General features: G+C 38.1%; 1 protein-coding gene across 1 annotated transcript; it reads left to right on the top strand.

The window, feature by feature from the left end:
* The first annotated feature begins 8,819 nt into the window (after positions 1–8,819).
* LOC124542795 lies at positions 8,820–12,961 on the top strand. The gene is made up of 3 exons (XM_047120683.1): positions 8,820–9,055; positions 9,097–9,241; positions 12,503–12,961. The coding sequence occupies exons 1-3, from the start codon at positions 8,820–8,822 to the stop codon at positions 12,959–12,961; spliced, it is 840 nt and encodes a 279-aa protein (XP_046976639.1).
* The last annotated feature ends 3,991 nt before the right edge of the window (positions 12,962–16,952 follow it).

Raw genomic sequence — 16,952 nt, 5'->3', positions numbered from 1 at the left:
GGTCATTTCTGCAACATTATGATTTCAAAATAGAATATCGCCAAGGAAACCGAATGAAACATGCCGATTTCATTAGCCGCAACCCTATAGTTTGCATTACCCTGGCGCAAAATGTTGATGCATGGTTGAAGATTGAGCAAAGGAGAGATGCAGAGTTGGCTCAAATCATAAAAAAGCTGCAACACAATGAGGAAATAGGTAAGTACAGAATTAACAATTTTGTTATAGAATACAGTTACGATGAAGGAGAACCTTGAAGTAAAAAGTGGAAGAAAGTGGTTCCAAAATCATATCAATGGAGTATTATTAATGCCTACCACACTGCGCTTAAACATTTTGGATGGGAAAAGACTCTTAGTAAGATTCGAGAAAATTACTGGTTTCCTGAGATATCCACAGCTGTAAGGCGTTTCGTAGATAATTGTGTGATATGCAAAACTAGTAAAGGACCTTCAGGAGCCAAACAGGTAGAAATGTTTCCCATAGATAAGAAATCTATTCCCTTTGATACTGTCCACATAGACATGACTGGCCATCTTACCAAAAGAAATAACAAGCATGAATATGTTGTAGTGATTATAGACGCTGACACTAAATTTGTAACTTTAACTTACGCGACTAATAAAACCGCTCACTCTATGCTACAACCTCTTAAACATGTTGTATCCCTGTTTGGAGCTCCAAGACAGGTAATAAATGACCAAGATACAGCTTTTAAAGCAGAATTCGAAGAGTTTTGTCAAAACCATAACATTCATCAGCACTTTATAGCTCCAGGTGTTAGTAGAGCCAATGGACAGGTGGAAAGGATAATGGCCATTGTGAAAAATGGACTAACTATCATTCGCAATTACGAAACTCAAGATTGGAAGAAAAGTTTGGAAGCCCTAGCTGGAGGGCTTCCATTAACTGTACAAAGAACAAAACAACAAATGTTAGTCCAATTAAAGCCCTTACTGGGAGACAATGTGCATTACCACCAGAATTAGTGTATCTAATTGACGAGGAACAGGAAACTGTAAATCGAGGCCAACTTGACAGTTATATGCAAAAGAAAATTATCAACCGAGGTAAACAAGACAAAGCAAGATTTGACCAGAGTAAAGCCAAGGTAAAACCATTTCAGAAGGGGGACTATGTTTTATTCAAGACTAACCCTAGGTGCCAAATTGGACTTGATCTAAAATACCCAGATGCTTATGAAATCTGGAAAATATTACCAAATAATCGTTATCAAGTAAAGAAGGTGACAGTTCGTGGCCGCCCAAAGAAAGTAGCCCACGATCAACTTCGGCTTGCACCGAAGCCAAACGAGAATATAAATATAGATCCCACGTCGGCGCCAGATGAAACTAATGCGACAGTAGAACTAAAAAATATTAGTATGAGCAACCCTGATAATGTACAAATTGCACAGTAATAAAGGTATAAACCTTGAATTTTTATTCATTCATTTACTTCTTAATTTATTAATTTTCTTAATTTATTTATTTATTTGTAAAAAGTCATGCAAGTGTCATGTAAGTTGAGGGCAGGGGCCTCCTTACGAAGTAACTAAGTAGAGGAAAGGGGCCTTCTTACGAAGTGACTAAGTAGAGGACAGGGGCCTCCTCAGTTTGATAATGAGTAACGTAAGTTGAGGACAGGGGCCTCCTTACATAGATGCTATTGACAGCTATTGACGATTAATACCATGCATTTGGCCGTGTCGGCGCAGTAATAACACCAGATGGACCACCAGGAACAGGTGTCAATAAACACGTGCAAGTCCAACAACAAAGTTGTTTACAATCGCTTATCGCTCAACAAATCAGGCGAGGTGGGGAACGACCCGATATAAACCGACGTGCTAGGCGGCCGGGTACCTTTCGAACGATAGCACTCGCTCCGTTCACACCTCTTAATTGTGGTATTGGTCACTCCTGTTTCTAGTTTAAATTGTTTTCTTATTAGTAAATTAGTACAATTAATAACAATTAGTTAAAGTGGTTAAGTTTCTTTAATATTCAATTTGTTTGTATTAAAAGTAAAAAGTAAAGTAACAGCCCGTAAATTTCCCACTGCTGAGAAAGGCCTCCTCTTCCGTTAAGGAGAGGGTTTGGAACATATTCCACCACGCTGTTCCAATGCGGGTTGGTGGAATGCACATGTGGCAGAATTTCGATGAAATTAGACACATGCAGGTTTCCTCACGATGTTTTCTTTCACCGCCGAGCACGAGATGAATTATAAACACAAATTAAGCACATATATATAGTGGTGCTTGCCTGGATTTGAACTCACGATCATCGGTTAAGATTCACGCGTTCTAACCACTGGGCCATCTCAGCTCTGTTTGTATTAATGTTTTTACAATTAATAGTGGAAGTAGTTAAATTTGTCGGATACTAAATTATTAATTTATGTTAAATTCGTGATTTAAATTTGAATTATTAAATCTTATATTGTGATTTATTATAATTTATAATTATTATTATTAACTATCAATTATTTTGTAATTAATTGCGTTTTATTCATTATTTTTGTAGTTTTCAGTGAAATTATTTTATTTTTGGCATCCCGACGTTTCGAGCACCTTACAGCGTTCGTGGTCACGGGTAGACTAAGGTGGCATTTGTCTATTTGAGGAACAAAATAAATATTATTTACAACTACCGCCAACGATTTCTCAATTGGTATCTTGAGTAACGTTCCGGTTGCACGCAGAAGGCACTGACTGTATCTTTAGGTCTTGCAGTCTGTTGGATTTAGGATTTTATCAAATCAAATCAAATCAATTTATTCAAGTAAACTTCACAATGAAGCGTTTTTGAATCGTCAATAATCAAATACTACCACCGTTTCGGAAAGCAGCTTCTAGCGAGAAGAAACGGCAAGAAACTCGCATAGTTGCTCTTTTCAAATAAACACATTTACAATGCTGTTATTGACAGTAATTAGCGTCCTATGATGGAACCCGAGCCTAACTCCAGGCGTTTCTCTCTAAAAAGTACTCTTTTAATGAATAGTATGATTTATTTATTAATTTAGTCTTAATAATATTTTTAAATTTAAATTGAAAATGGTAAATTGATTATATTTTCCGGTATCTTATTATATATGCGTATACCATTGCCCAAAAACGTTCTATTTACCGTATGCAAACGGAAACTGGGGGTTACAAGTTTATTCTTATTTCTTGTATTAATAGTATGTACATCAGCATTGATAGAATAATTTTTAATATTCTTTTGTATAAAGATTATATTATCATAAATATATTGTGAAACAGCCGTTAATACACCTATTTAATGTTTTAAATATTTTTAATATTTCGTACCGAGTTATATTCTCAAAAGAAACTTCTAACTCATTCTGGGGAACATAACATTTGAGTAGGTCTAAAGCGTCATTAGGAGACGCATTAAGTCCTTTAGTAATATTCAGAGGAATATTAGAGAAATATTCTTCGAATTCATTGGCCACATCTAGATCTTTGCCTACAATTTTGCCTTTTATACTAAGGGATAACTGCCCTGCATCAAACTTCAACCTACCTGTTTCCGAACTTATAATATCCCAAGTAGTTTTCATTTTATTATTAGATTTTAAGATTTTATTTTTAATATGCAACGAACGAGCTGTTTGACAAACTTGTTTAAGTAACTTGGAATATTTTTTAACAAAATTGATAAATTTACAATCACGATTATATTTCTTAAGTTCATATAGCTCATACAATTTATTTCGACTTATATAGATACCGGTAGTGGCCCAGTCTGAGAACTGCATTTCATTGTTTTGATAAAAGGTTTTTAACTGAAATATTTTATTGAATTCGTTATTAATTACTTGTAAAAGAGAATTATATAAAGAGTTGGGATCATTTGAGCTAAGATTCAATTTTGGAAGGCTACAGTGTAAAGCATTATTGAAGTTGATTAAACCTTTTACAGTAATTGGCCTACAAGTGATTTTTCGTTTCTTTTGATTTTTTTTTATACCTATTGACACCATTTGGCCAAAGTGATCTGATGTAAGGTTTGATAAGATTTTCTTATTAACGGCCTCACAACTACAAAACACGTTATCTATGCAGGTTGCGGAAGTCGCTGATATTCTTGTAGGTTCACAAAATATGTTATTTAGATTATAAGATTGAAATAAATTTATGAACCTAGTACTTATGGAAGATTGCACTAAAATGTCAATGTTAAAATCTCCACAAATAACTATATTCTTTCGCCCAGTACAGACTCGCTTAAGGGCGTCCTCCATCACACATTCAAAAAGGTTAAAATCCGATTGTGGAGGTCGGTACACGCACATAGCTATAGTATGCTCGAGTTCCACGCATGACAGTTCAACAGTGCGCTCTATTGAAAGATCCACAATGTCTTTTCGCTCTTTACAATGTATATTCTGTTTTGTGTATATTAATGATCCTCCATGTTTAGTTAATTTTCTAAAGAACGCACTTGACAATTTATAGTTATTAATACTAGGTGGTAGCTGATGTGACAAGATCCAATGTTCGCTAATACAAAATATGTCAATATTAGGGCCTGTCCGCACAGCGATATTTCACCGCGCGGTTTTTTTTTCGTCATTCTGTAACACATTGAATCATATGGAAGTATCCGCACAGGCGATAAAAAAATCGCGCGATAAAAAAATCTGTGATTTCATGCAGAATTGACGCGATGCGGTGCGGAAATAAATCCGCGCGAATGTTTTGTGCAGTATAAAGTAGCTATGGCTATGTCCGCACTGCGAAATAAAATTCGCGCGTTTTGCTCAGTCGTGCAACGGTGGCGTTAAGGAAAGGATGTCGCGCGCCTCTTCTCCCGCCCGATCGGTGGTCGTCGTCATCTTCAATCCAATATGCACTCTCTCTCAATTCAAATTTTCCAAATACTTCATTTAGCTATTCTTCATATGTAGTAGAGGGGAGTGGTTTTGGCATGAAAGATTACGATTTATTTAAATAGAAGTTATTTCCCGTTAAATAAATGGCAATGTATAATTAACCGTTGTTTTTATTTACTTCTGTCAGTTATTATTGTTCACTGGAATGCTACAATTATCACTGCACCTCGATTATTTTGCTCCTGATGACTGTAAAAAGTAGGTATGGAAAATCTTACCTTAGAGTTATTGAGAGTCTCTCTTCAACTGAGATTGCTTTTCTCCAATTCGTATCTTGATAGATAATCGCGGGACCAACGAGTTGTAGTAAATTATCGAAAGATTTTTTTGTCATTCTGTAATATCCGAAAAATTTTTCGCCATATTTTCGGAGCTCTTGATATTTTATGTAAAAAAAACCTTTCATGGGTCTCAATGCCGTAAATGGGTGAATCCAATGTTCATGACATCTTTTGATACGTCTGTTACGCCGCCGCCACGGAAGATATATTAAAATTTTTGTTCGATTGTCCATTCTAGACGTGCATCTCAGCCGGGAACAGCAATAAACTGACAAAAATCGCACGAATTTTTATTTGCAGTGCGTACTAGTGTAATTCCGATCGCGGAATATAATACGCAAGAATAAAAACCGCGCGGTGAAATATCGCTGTGCGGACAGGCCCTTATAGTACTTTAAAAATAATTCAATTTCGTTATCTTTGCTGGATAAGCTCTGTATATTCTGATGTACAATACTAATAATATATTTACAGTGCTTATCCGTTGTCTTATTGCTTAGTTTTTTTAATTTATTATTGTTAGTAGCACAACTACTAATCAAGGGTATAATATATTTTTTTAATTGTAGTGTCTACAATTGGATCAAATATATTGTAAGCTAACAATGTAGCTATATGTCGTTTATATTTAAGTGGCAGGTACATTGTATCCTTTGTCAGCTTAAAGTTAAATATAAATTTATTTATGTCAAAATTAATAAATACGTCACTATGACGGCATGTCATACTATGTAAAAATAGATTTAAATTATAGATGTAGAGAATTGGCTTGCGTTAGCTTTGGTTGACACACGTGTTAGTGAAATATCTGTGTTTTTATATCAATTCTTTGTATCTATTTTGTGAATTTTCAGTGCAAATAGTTTCATTTTTAACCGACTTCAAAAAAAGGAGGAGGTTCTCAATTCGTCGGGGCCTTTTTTTTATTTTATTTTTATTTATGTATGTTATGTTTTATGTATGTTACCGAATTACTCGAAGATGGCTGGGCCGATTTTGACAATTCTTTTTTTGTTTGAAAGGGCATGTTTTACAGGTGGTCCCATTGTCAGGAGATCAGGATCTGATGATGGGATCCTGGAGAAATCGAGGGAACTCCTCAAATTTTATAGGCACACCTATAGTGATTTCGGTTTTATTCAAAGTGCCTTGGGTCATATGCTCACGAAAAGTGACGTTTGATGAAGTGGAACTGATGATGAAGACCACAACTAGTAATCAGAACCTATTAGTAAGTAACTATTTTACGGGCTTAGTTCTATTTCTTTAAGATAGTCGTCAAGCAATTGATGTTAGTAAACATGCCTATGATGAAGTCTAGCTGATGGTGGACTACCAGGAGAACTCCTCAATGATTAACGGCATTAAAGTGAATGACAAACACTACCAATTGTAATTATAAATAACAAAACAACACTGAAAAGCAGTAAATAAATTTTTATAAATAAAAAAAAAACCGCCTTCAAAAATGAACTAAAAATAAAAATTTTAACAAAAAGAAAAACCGACTTCAAACAAAACACTATTTTAAAACAAATGAATATGCACGAAAAAGTAATAAAAATAATTGCGTATTCAACATATTTTTTAGAGTCTTCCTAAGGTAAATGAAATGAAAAATATTAGACTACTTAAAAGTCGATTAACGATTATATGCTTTTGAATGCTTTTAAAGTTTTGTAAAAAAAAAAGTTTATATAAAAATAAGTGAAGAGAGAAAACAAGTAATTTAATCTACTTAAAAATAGTTTGTGAGTATGTGTGTGTGTGTGTGAGTGTGTGTGTGTGTGTGTGCGTGCGCGCGCGCGTGAGTGCGTACGTATGTATGTGTGTGTGTGTGTGTGCCGCGTGAGTGCGTGCGTATGTGTGTGTGCGAGCGTGTGTGTGAACGTATGCTTATTATGAACAACATGCCTATAATTTACTTGATTTATTTTAAAAGATTTTCAGTTTCAAGGTATGACAATTTCAGAAGACAAGCAGTGGTTTTCTGTTTGACTTCGAATCTATTATGGTTATATATAGAATTAATCTTATGAATCCTATTGTAAAGCTTCGCAGAGTTCGACTTCGATAAAGTTGATGCTTTGCGAATGTAGTTTTACATTTAACAGTTGGACATATATGTATAGCTATGCGCACGGCGTCTTGTAAGGGCAGGCGGGTAGGGTAGGGTGGCATGTTTCCGCAGAATAGTCCGAAGAATATAAAGTTGCCTGACAGTTAAAACTTGGCATTCTGAAAACAGCTGAGCTGTGGGGTACCTGATATGTTTATGGGTCATTATTTTCAAAATGGTTCTTTGGGCTCTTTCCAAGTTCAGCATTATTGTCTGTCCGGCTCCACCCCAAATCGGGATGCAATACGTCAGAATAGATTGGCACAAGGAAAGGTAGACAGTTTTTACAATTTCTGGCTCGGTCAGGTGTCTTATGGTCTTAAATATGTATGTTAGTTTTCGAAATCTTTTAATTAAATCTTCAATTTGAGAATGCCATTTCAAATGGGAGTCAATCTTAATGCCAAGATATTTAACGCTAGGAACAATGCTAAGGGGTACACAACCACAGGTGGGGGATGGGATAGGACAGGTATGTGCATCGATATTAAAATATTCTGGAGGAACAGAAAAAGCTGATGTTTTAGAAAATGGAAGGATTTGTGTTTTTTGGGTATTCAAGTTTAGTAAATTGCTTGAAAGCCAGCGAGATATTGTATTAAGAGCTTCTTGAGCGTGCTGGTGGGCACTCTTCCAGTTGCTGTCGTATACCAGAATATATATATAGCAGTATCGTCGGCATAGACAAAGATGCTACAGTTTGTAACATTAAGTTTGCACAGATCGTTAATATACAATTAAAAGAGAATTGGCCCTAGTATGCTGCCTTGTGGAACACCGTAGCAAACCGGTAAAATAGATCACTAGTGTAGGAGTCAATTTTAACACACTGTTGACGATCCAAAAGATAGCTTTGGAATATTTTTAGTTCCCTACCCCGAATGCCATGATGTTCCAACTTATTTACTAGTTTCGGAATCGATACAGTGTCGAAAGCCTTGGACAGGTCAAGGAAAATTCCAAAACATTTATTACCATTATCTAGGTTATCTACTGCAGCACTAGTAAGGCTTAGGATTGCATCTTCTGTCGAAATACCCGATCTAAATCCATATTGGTTTTTGGCAATTATTTTATATTTATTTAGAAAATTGACAAGTGAATTATTCATTATTCTTTCCAAGATTTTCGATAACACTGGTAGGACGGATATTGGCCTATAATTAGTTACATCACTTCTGTCTCCTTGCTTGTAAATGGGACTGATAACGGCTCTTTTCAGAACTCTAGGAAAAACGCTTGTGGAAATCAAAAGATTACAAACATGTGTAATTGGAGTTATTACGACATTTTTACAGGCTTTTATTAAAGATGGAGGAATACTATCTCATCCTGGAGGACTTTTATCGCGAAGGCCACTAATTATACGCTCAACTTCTTCACAATCTATCATATCCTCTCGGTCACTCGATCCGACCCGTCGCGCATCACAGTGTCGCTTCAACTATATTGTTGCTGCCGGCCGATACAGAGTATTGACGGAACAGAGACATACATTACTTATATCTACAATGACTGATAAAGGAGGTGCGGAACAGGTCATGGAAGTAAGTTTCACATCTGCATCGGACCAATCATCACCGAACTTTGTGACCCAACGCATTCGCTCTGGGGTAACTGAACAACCCATGCGCAGGGAATTTCAAGATTTCCAAAATGCTATAATGAACAAACTAGATAATTGGTTCCTCCATCAGCAAACTCTATTTTCAAGAATATTGGAAGATTTTGCAGACCTGAAAAATCCGTAAATTTTATATCTGAACATTTTGAAGAACTCAATAACAGATATACAACATGCTTTAAACGTGTAGGGGAAATTGAGAAACGACTTGAGCAAGTCAAACAGCAGCCTAAAGATACGAGTCATTTGGAGGCCAAAATAGATATGATGGAGCAGCAGGCACGACAATGCAACCTCGAAATTGCCAACGTTTTTTTTTTTATGGCATAGGTGGCAGACGAGCAGGAGGCTCACCTGATGGAAAGATGGAAAGTGACTACCACCGCCCATGGACATCTGCAACACCAGGGGGCTTGCAGGTGCGTGCGAAAATATCTGAGAAATCGCGCTGTTGTGGATTTTCGGACATCAAGGTGGTGCGGGTGACACTTAGAATTTTGGCGAGATGTCCGAAGGTGAAATTCAGCAGCCGGGATTAATCCGAACAATTCCTCGGAACATTCCCCGTGAAAAATTCGGTAGAAGATGCAGAGTGATCCCACATCTCTACGTAAAGCCAAAGGATCAAGGAGATCGGAAAAGGCTTGATCGTCGATAACTCGAGCCGCTCTACGTTGGATGCGGTCAAAAGGAAGGAGCTGGTACTGGGGAGCACCCGCCCAGAGGTGAGAGCAGTACTCCATGTGAGGCCGAATTTGCGCCTTGTAAAGTTTAAGGCGATGGGCCGACGTGAAATACTGTCTCGCCTTGCTGAGCACGCCCAGCTTTTTTGAAGCCAATTTGGCTTTGCCTTCCAATTGACCGCGGAACTGAACGAGGCTCGAAATATCAACGCCAAGTATTCCGATACTACCTGTAGCGGCTATCGGAATGTTCTCAAATCGTGGAGATACGACAAATGGTGTTTTTTAGCGGTTAACGCGCAAACTTGCGTCTTTTTGGGGTTGAAATGGACTAGATTTAGCCGGCCCCAATTCGAGACTTCGTTTAATGAAGACTCGATTTCAGACACAAGTTTGTTCCGGTTCTCTTCGACGTTTTCCCGAGAAATATTAGCGCGGCCGGTGTATAAGGTGTCAACGGTACTGTCGTCTGCATAGCAATGAATGTTCCCGATTTGCAACAAATCATTGATATGCAGAAAAAACAGAGTGGGTGATAGAACGCAGCCTTGTGGAACACCAGCATTGACGAACTTTAAGTCGGAGCATGCACCGTCGACAACGACCTTGATGCTCCGATTTGCCAAAAAGCTGGTAATCCAATTGCATAATTTCCCGGGAAGCCCATAGGAAGGAAGCTTCGAAAGAAGCGCTTTGTGCCATACACGATCGAAGGCCTTCGCTATGTCCAAGCTGGCTGCTAATGCCTCCTCCTTGCTCTCAACTGCTTCAGCCCACCTGTGAGTAAGGTAAACTAGAAGATCACCGGCTGAGCGACCCCGACGGAAACCGTACTGGCGGTCACTAATCAGCTGATTCTCCTCTAGGTACCGCAGAAGCTGGCAGTTAATAAGGGACTCCATTATCTTGGAGAGCAAGGAGGTGATGGCTATAGGCCTACAATTGGACGGGTCTGAGCGGTTGCCTTTTTTAGGGATCGGATGCACCAAAGCTGTCTTCCAGGAATTCGGGACGACGCCTAATGTGTAGGATTGCCGGAAAAGACGCGTTAAGACCGGTGCCAACTCGGGAGCACATGTCCGTCACATCGAGGCATCACCGAGCAATGTCACGATTGGAGGGATACACATCGGGTCCGCTCGACTTATGAATGTCCAAGGAAAGAAGTGCTTTACGAACTGCACTTTGCCGGAATTTAACTTCCGGGATCGTGGTGTCACACCGCGGAATTGTTGGTGGAGATTTTCCTTGGTCATCCAGAGTCGAGTTCGACGCGAAGAGAGAGCCTAAAAGATCAGCTTTCTCTTTCGCGGTATGGGCCAATGATTCACCGTCTCTGTGCAGAGATGGAAAAGAGGGCTGACAGAAATTTCCTAAGACAGCCTTAGCGAGAGACCAGAACGCTCGTGTTCCTGAAGGGAGACGCACCAGTCTCTCGCCAATTCTGCCAATGTGCTCCGTCTTCGCCCTAGCAATCACGTTTTTGAGGGACCTAGAGGCAGAGTTGTATTCCTTTTTAAATGCGCTGGTATTTACATCACGAGACGCAGATGCATTAGCCCAGGTTTGATAGCGTTCCCACTTTCGGCGTGATGCTGTTTTGCAGAAGCGACCAAACCAAGGCTGGGACTTGCCACCGATGGGTACTGCAGAGTAAGGAATGAATAGTTCCATACCCTGAAGCACCATATCGGCAACAGAGTCAGCAGTAGCGTTCGGATCATCCGGCGAGAAACAAATCTGCCACCATGGGTAAGATGCAAAAAAAGACCGCATCCCATCCCAATCTGCTGACTTGTAGTGCCATACTCGGCGGCACCCAACAAAGCGAGGCCGTGAGTACCGCACAACCGGCACTGTACTCCGGACGAGACAGTATTCAGACGAGCCCAGAGGGGGATCGACGATAACCTGATAGCCATCCGGATGCGAAATCAGCAGAAGGTCCAACAGGGAAGGTGTATGATCCTCCACATCCGGTATCCGCGTTGGCGAGTTGACCAGTTGTGTCAGATCATATGCTAGAGCGAAGTCCAGAACAGATCTCCCCGCATGATCGGTGGTGCGTGAGTCGAGCCATTCAGCGTGGTGGGCATTAAAGTCGCCTAGAATAATGATCTCTGCGGATGGAATCTGCTGCAGCACGGAATCTGTAGCCAATTGGACGTGCTCAACCAGTCGGTCGGTTTCGGCATTACCGATATGGGACCTATAAAGGCACGCATAGATTCGCGGATGGTCATCGCAGTCTACACGCAGCCAGATAATCGATAGGTCCTGTCCTTCAAGGCTGCCGAGGCGTCGAGAACAGATATCATCTCTGACGTAAACGCATACCCCAGCTCGTGGTACAAAGGAATGTTCCAATTTGTACCCAGGGTACGAAAGAAAAGTCGTATCGGCAGGAGAAGATATCTGGGTCTCGGTTAGAAAGAGCAAGGCCGGCTTCGCCGTTTCCAGATGGTAGTGAACGGCGTTGAGGTTAGAGTTGAGTCCCCTTATGTTGCAGAAGTCCACAGCGAGGGTGGTAGGGGTTGTCTTATGATGCCTGCTCCGCTTGCCTCGAACAGTGGCGAGCGCAAAATTGCCCCCCCCCCCAGAATTCGGAGGGCAGCCTGGGCATCCCTGCTCAGGTGGTATATGTCCTGAGCATGGATGCCCAGAGAGGGATTCTCCACCGCTGTCGCTGATGGTACCCTCCTGGGGTAATTTAACCATATTCTGCACAACCATCAAGTTTTGGGTGGGAGGGGGATTGGGCCTCCGGAACTCTCACTTACCGGGCGAAACGCGGTAGCATAGCTACCACTTTACGCCGATTTTAAGTGAGAGAGTGGTACTTCCCCGGGCGTGCCGGCCCATTCGGCTGTAACCCGAAGGTATACAGCGCGGCACTACCACTTGTCCGGAAAGACGCGGCGAGAATCTTATCAAAATCGTTGAAGAGCTCGGAACCGCAATCAAGCTTACTATCAATGCTGGTGATATCGTGTCAGCGCATCGTGTACCGCATGCTGATAACAAAAGTACTCATCCCAAAAATATAATTGTAAAATTACACACTAGGGTCCGTCGGGATAACATACTAGCAGCTGCGCGAATGAAAAAAGGCATTTACACAGAAAACTTACAGATTAGTGGAGACAAGCGTAAGATTTTTGTGAATGAACACCTCACGTTAAAAAATAAGAAGCTGTTTCGGAGTGCACGTGAAGTATGCAAAAAACAAAACTTGCGTTTCGTCTGGGTTAAACATGGTTGTGTTCTTGTGCGTGAAAATGAGACATCGCATGTCATCGCAATTCGCAAAGAAGAAGACTTGTCTAAAATCAAACCTAAACGTTAAACGTGAGTTAGTTCTGCATATTAGTTGCCCCATAGTAATGTTTCTGGTATCCCTTTTTCAAACTAATTTTAAGTTTAGTAACAAAAACAACATTAGTATTAGTTTACAACTATACTTGCACTACTCTGTACAAAAATTATTCTACTACCCCACAACATCGCGTTCATTGGTATTGTTTGTGAATAATGTTGATCTTTATTTCCAACTTATATTAAATCTCGTTATAAAAAGAATATTGTTACTCTTTACCCACATAATAAGTAAATAAAATATTATTAAAACTGGTTTCTATAATTCAACACAATATTATAAGATAGGTTTGACATTTATACAATATAATCATAACGTAACTTTATTTCTTTTTTGTTATGATAAAATTTATGATATATGTATACGTGTGTACCTATATAGATTTCTCGGACCAATACTGTCGTCTGATTTGTATTTTTTATTTTTAACATTTTATATAAAAATATACTCATGTTCATAAATCATCATTATAAACCTCGTTTAAAATATTTAATAATTACAATTAGACGTATTTTACATTATTTTAACATTTATATAATTATACCCATATTGTATGTATATTGGCGTGCATCTGTGTATGTATTTATGTATGTGATATATTGGTTACATAAGTTTATTTTTTCTAGCAATTTTTTATTTTTTTTTTTTTGTTACCTCGTATTTTTATATTTTTTTCTTATTTACACTATACACTTAGGTCATAAGTTAAACGTACGACTGATTTATTTCGCCTTTTTTTGCATTACGTATTTGATATTTTACCACTCAACGAATCGAAGACGAACAGTATTGAATACGATGAATATTATTATTACATATGAATATCATGCAAAGCCATATTCAAATTTAAACAGAACTATTCAATATATAATCAGCTCATACTTATTCGTGAATGATAATAATTCGAATCAAATAATTTATATAACCATTACGCTTGTAACATCATTCATTATTATTCCTAATATTTCTTTACACATTGTCCAATGCTCATGCTTGAAAATATTTCGTTATATTATCAAAATTGCGGGGGAATCAGAACCAAACTAAACACTGTTTACATGAATATTTTATCTAATTCTTATGATTTTATTATTTTAACGGAAACTTGGTTAACACCTGATATATCTGATGGCGAGTTTATTGACGGGCGGTATATCGTATTTCGCTGTGATCGAGACCGTGCGGCGACTGGCAAGTTGGACGGGGGCGGGATACTAGTGGCCGTACGGCGCGCGCTGGGTGCCGTGCGCTGCGCGCTGCCTGGGCCCACGCCGACTGCTGTGGACTGCGTCACCGGCCAGTTGCCGGCTTCGCCTCGCGCCAAGCGACACATTATTAATGCAGTGTATATACCGCCCAATCTCTGCGTTGATATATATATCGCCTATTTAGACCTCCTCAGTGAACTGCTTTTAAGTGAAAATATAGCTTATTTCTATATTGCAGGTGATTTTAATATACCTAAGCTCGACTGGGTTATATTAGATGGTAACAGTGCGCCAGTAATGAAAAGTGATACTTCTAATGCCGGTAGATATCTTATTCAAACGCTCTCGTTATTGAATGCAACCCAATTCAATATTAATAAAAATAATAATAATCGCTTATTAGATTTATTTATATCTAATACTGATTGCGAATGCTTTGTTCCCTCGTTAGCTTTGTCTCCTGAAGTATCACATCATCCCTGTTTTATTGCTTTGACTAAACTAAAAAGTGCATTTCTGTCGGTTCCCCGTCAACAAAGACTAAAACTATGTTTCAGAAAAGCAGACTATGATAAAATAAACAAGGCTATATCTGAGGTGGATTGGTGCACCTTATTTTTAAATGAGTCAGCTAACAATATTGTTATTAAATTTTATGAAAAACTGTTTTCAATAATCAAGCAATTTACGCCGATAGTTAATGTTAAGCACACAAATTTCCCAGTATGGTTTTCACCTGCCTTGAAACACATATTTAAAGCCAAAACAAAGGTTTGGATAAAATGGAAAAAATTAAAAAACGTGGCTGACTATGAATCATTCTCTATGTATCGTAACAGGTTTAGGGCTGAATGTAAAAAATGTTTTGACATGTATATGACACTTATTGAAAAAAGTATAATTAACAATATAAAAATATTTTGGAACTATATTTCAAATCGCAAAGCTAAACCAGCCCATACCCAGTGTAATGTCCTACATGGGTATAACTACTGATGACCCTAAAAGCATATGTAACATGTTCGGCCAATTCTTCCAAATAAGAGAACATTTTTCCGGGATTGGCTGTCAACTTCGTCTTATATTAGATTTTAACTGTTTTTCAAATTCTGTCATACGTTGACTTAGAGACTCACCAATACTTCTGTGCATTTCTAAAATGTCTTCTAACTTAGTCATAGTGTTTTTTTTTTTGTGATTCCTTCAAGAAATGCCAAATTCAAAAATTATTTTGTGTCAGCTATAAGAAGAGCCAGCAGGTAAGTGCAGGTGTTAGCTCATATATATTCACATAGGAGCCATAATTCTTATCACAATTGTAGGTAAACACTTGATTTTACTTTAATTAAATACTTTGAACTAGAAAAACTGGTTTTATTCACTTAATAATTAATTATAATATAGGATCACAGTTTGAGAAAGTATGCACTTTTTGACACCTACCGCCAAAAAAAAAAGTCCAGTTAAGTCCAAACCATCCAAAAAATGGACTTGGCACTCACCAAACGGCCAGCAACTGAATGAGATAGACTACATAATCACAAATCAACTAAAAAAAACAAACATAAGAAAAAACATAAAAAATGTTGATATAATAAAAAACTTAAATTTTAATACTGATCACAGGATGATACGTTGCGTCTTTAGATTTGAAAACAAAAAGAAGAAAGAAAATAAAATCTATTAATTATATCAGAAAATTACCAATTTTACCGAAAGATGAAGTCAGTTTCTGGGAAGAAAGATTTATGAAAGCCGTCAGTGTGTCAACTGAAGTTCAAAATCAATATGATAAATTAGAAAAAGAATTACAAGCGTTTCTAAAGCAGTTGCCACGTATAAAGAAACAGTCTAAGAACTATATCAACGAAGAAACGAAAGAATTGTTAGAACAGAGAAAATTATTGTGTAAAAACAAAAGAACAACTGAAATCAAGTCCAAGATAATTAAATTAGTAAACCTATTAATAGAAACATTAGCCTAGAGAAAAAAATTATACGTAAACAAACTTGAAAAATTCGTAACTAAATCAGGGGCTTTACGCAAAGCTTATAAAGAGCTGAGTGACAAGACACAGTGGACAGTGAGCATGAAAAATAGACAAGGAATTATGCCATATAGACGTCGCGACATGATAAACGAAGCAACTACCTTCTACGCCGAGCTTTACAGTCAATCCACCTCCAATCCGTCAAAAATCCATCTCAAGAAATCAAGTGACCACAACATAAGAAATACAGAGGCAGAGACACCAAAGATCCTCATTTCAGAAATTGAACATGCTATAAGTACTCAAAAGAACGACAAGACCCCAGGCAGTGACAACATTACCAATGAAGTGCTCAAATTGCTAATAAATTCACTTAAAACCACTGCAGATATTATTCAACAACATTCTAAAAACAGAAACAACGCCGGAACAGTGGTCAAAATCTACAATTATATTGCTCCACAAGAAAGGAGACAGAAACGTTCTCGGAAATTATAGACCGATCAGTCTCATGTCAAATTTATATAAGGTTTTCTCAAAAATAATTTTAAACAGGTTAACACATATTTTAGATGAAAACCAACCGCGGGAACAGGCGGGCTTTCGCAAGGGATACTCGACTATAGACCATATACAAGTCTGTTAGTCTGTTTTTTAACCTTCAACTATTAATTTAGACTCTCTGGAACCACTAGATAGTAGTATTTGTACCCACGTAAATATTTTTAGTATGACATTTTCTGAAGATTCTGTTCTAACTCA

Source organism: Vanessa cardui, chromosome W (assembly GCF_905220365.1).
Source record: "Vanessa cardui chromosome W, ilVanCard2.1, whole genome shotgun sequence".
NCBI classification, from domain to species: Eukaryota; Metazoa; Arthropoda; class Insecta; order Lepidoptera; family Nymphalidae; genus Vanessa; species Vanessa cardui.
The sequence above is the reverse complement of the archived record's forward strand: the minus strand, read 5'-3'. Positions and strand labels throughout refer to the sequence as shown.

What these genes read in the sequence shown, in the direction of transcription:
- LOC124542795 (XM_047120683.1), top strand. Translation starts at nt 8,820, where the DNA reads ATGACTGATAAAGGAGGTGCGGAACAGGTCATGGAAGTAAGTTTCACA. An exon ending in TTTGCAGACCTGAAAAATCC is followed by an intron (nt 9,056 to 9,096) that starts GTAAATTTTATA and finishes ACTCAATAACAG; the next exon opens with ATATACAACATGCTTTAAAC. An exon ending in GCAACCTCGAAATTGCCAAC is followed by an intron (nt 9,242 to 12,502) that starts GTTTTTTTTTTT and finishes GAAGGTATACAG; the next exon opens with CGCGGCACTACCACTTGTCC.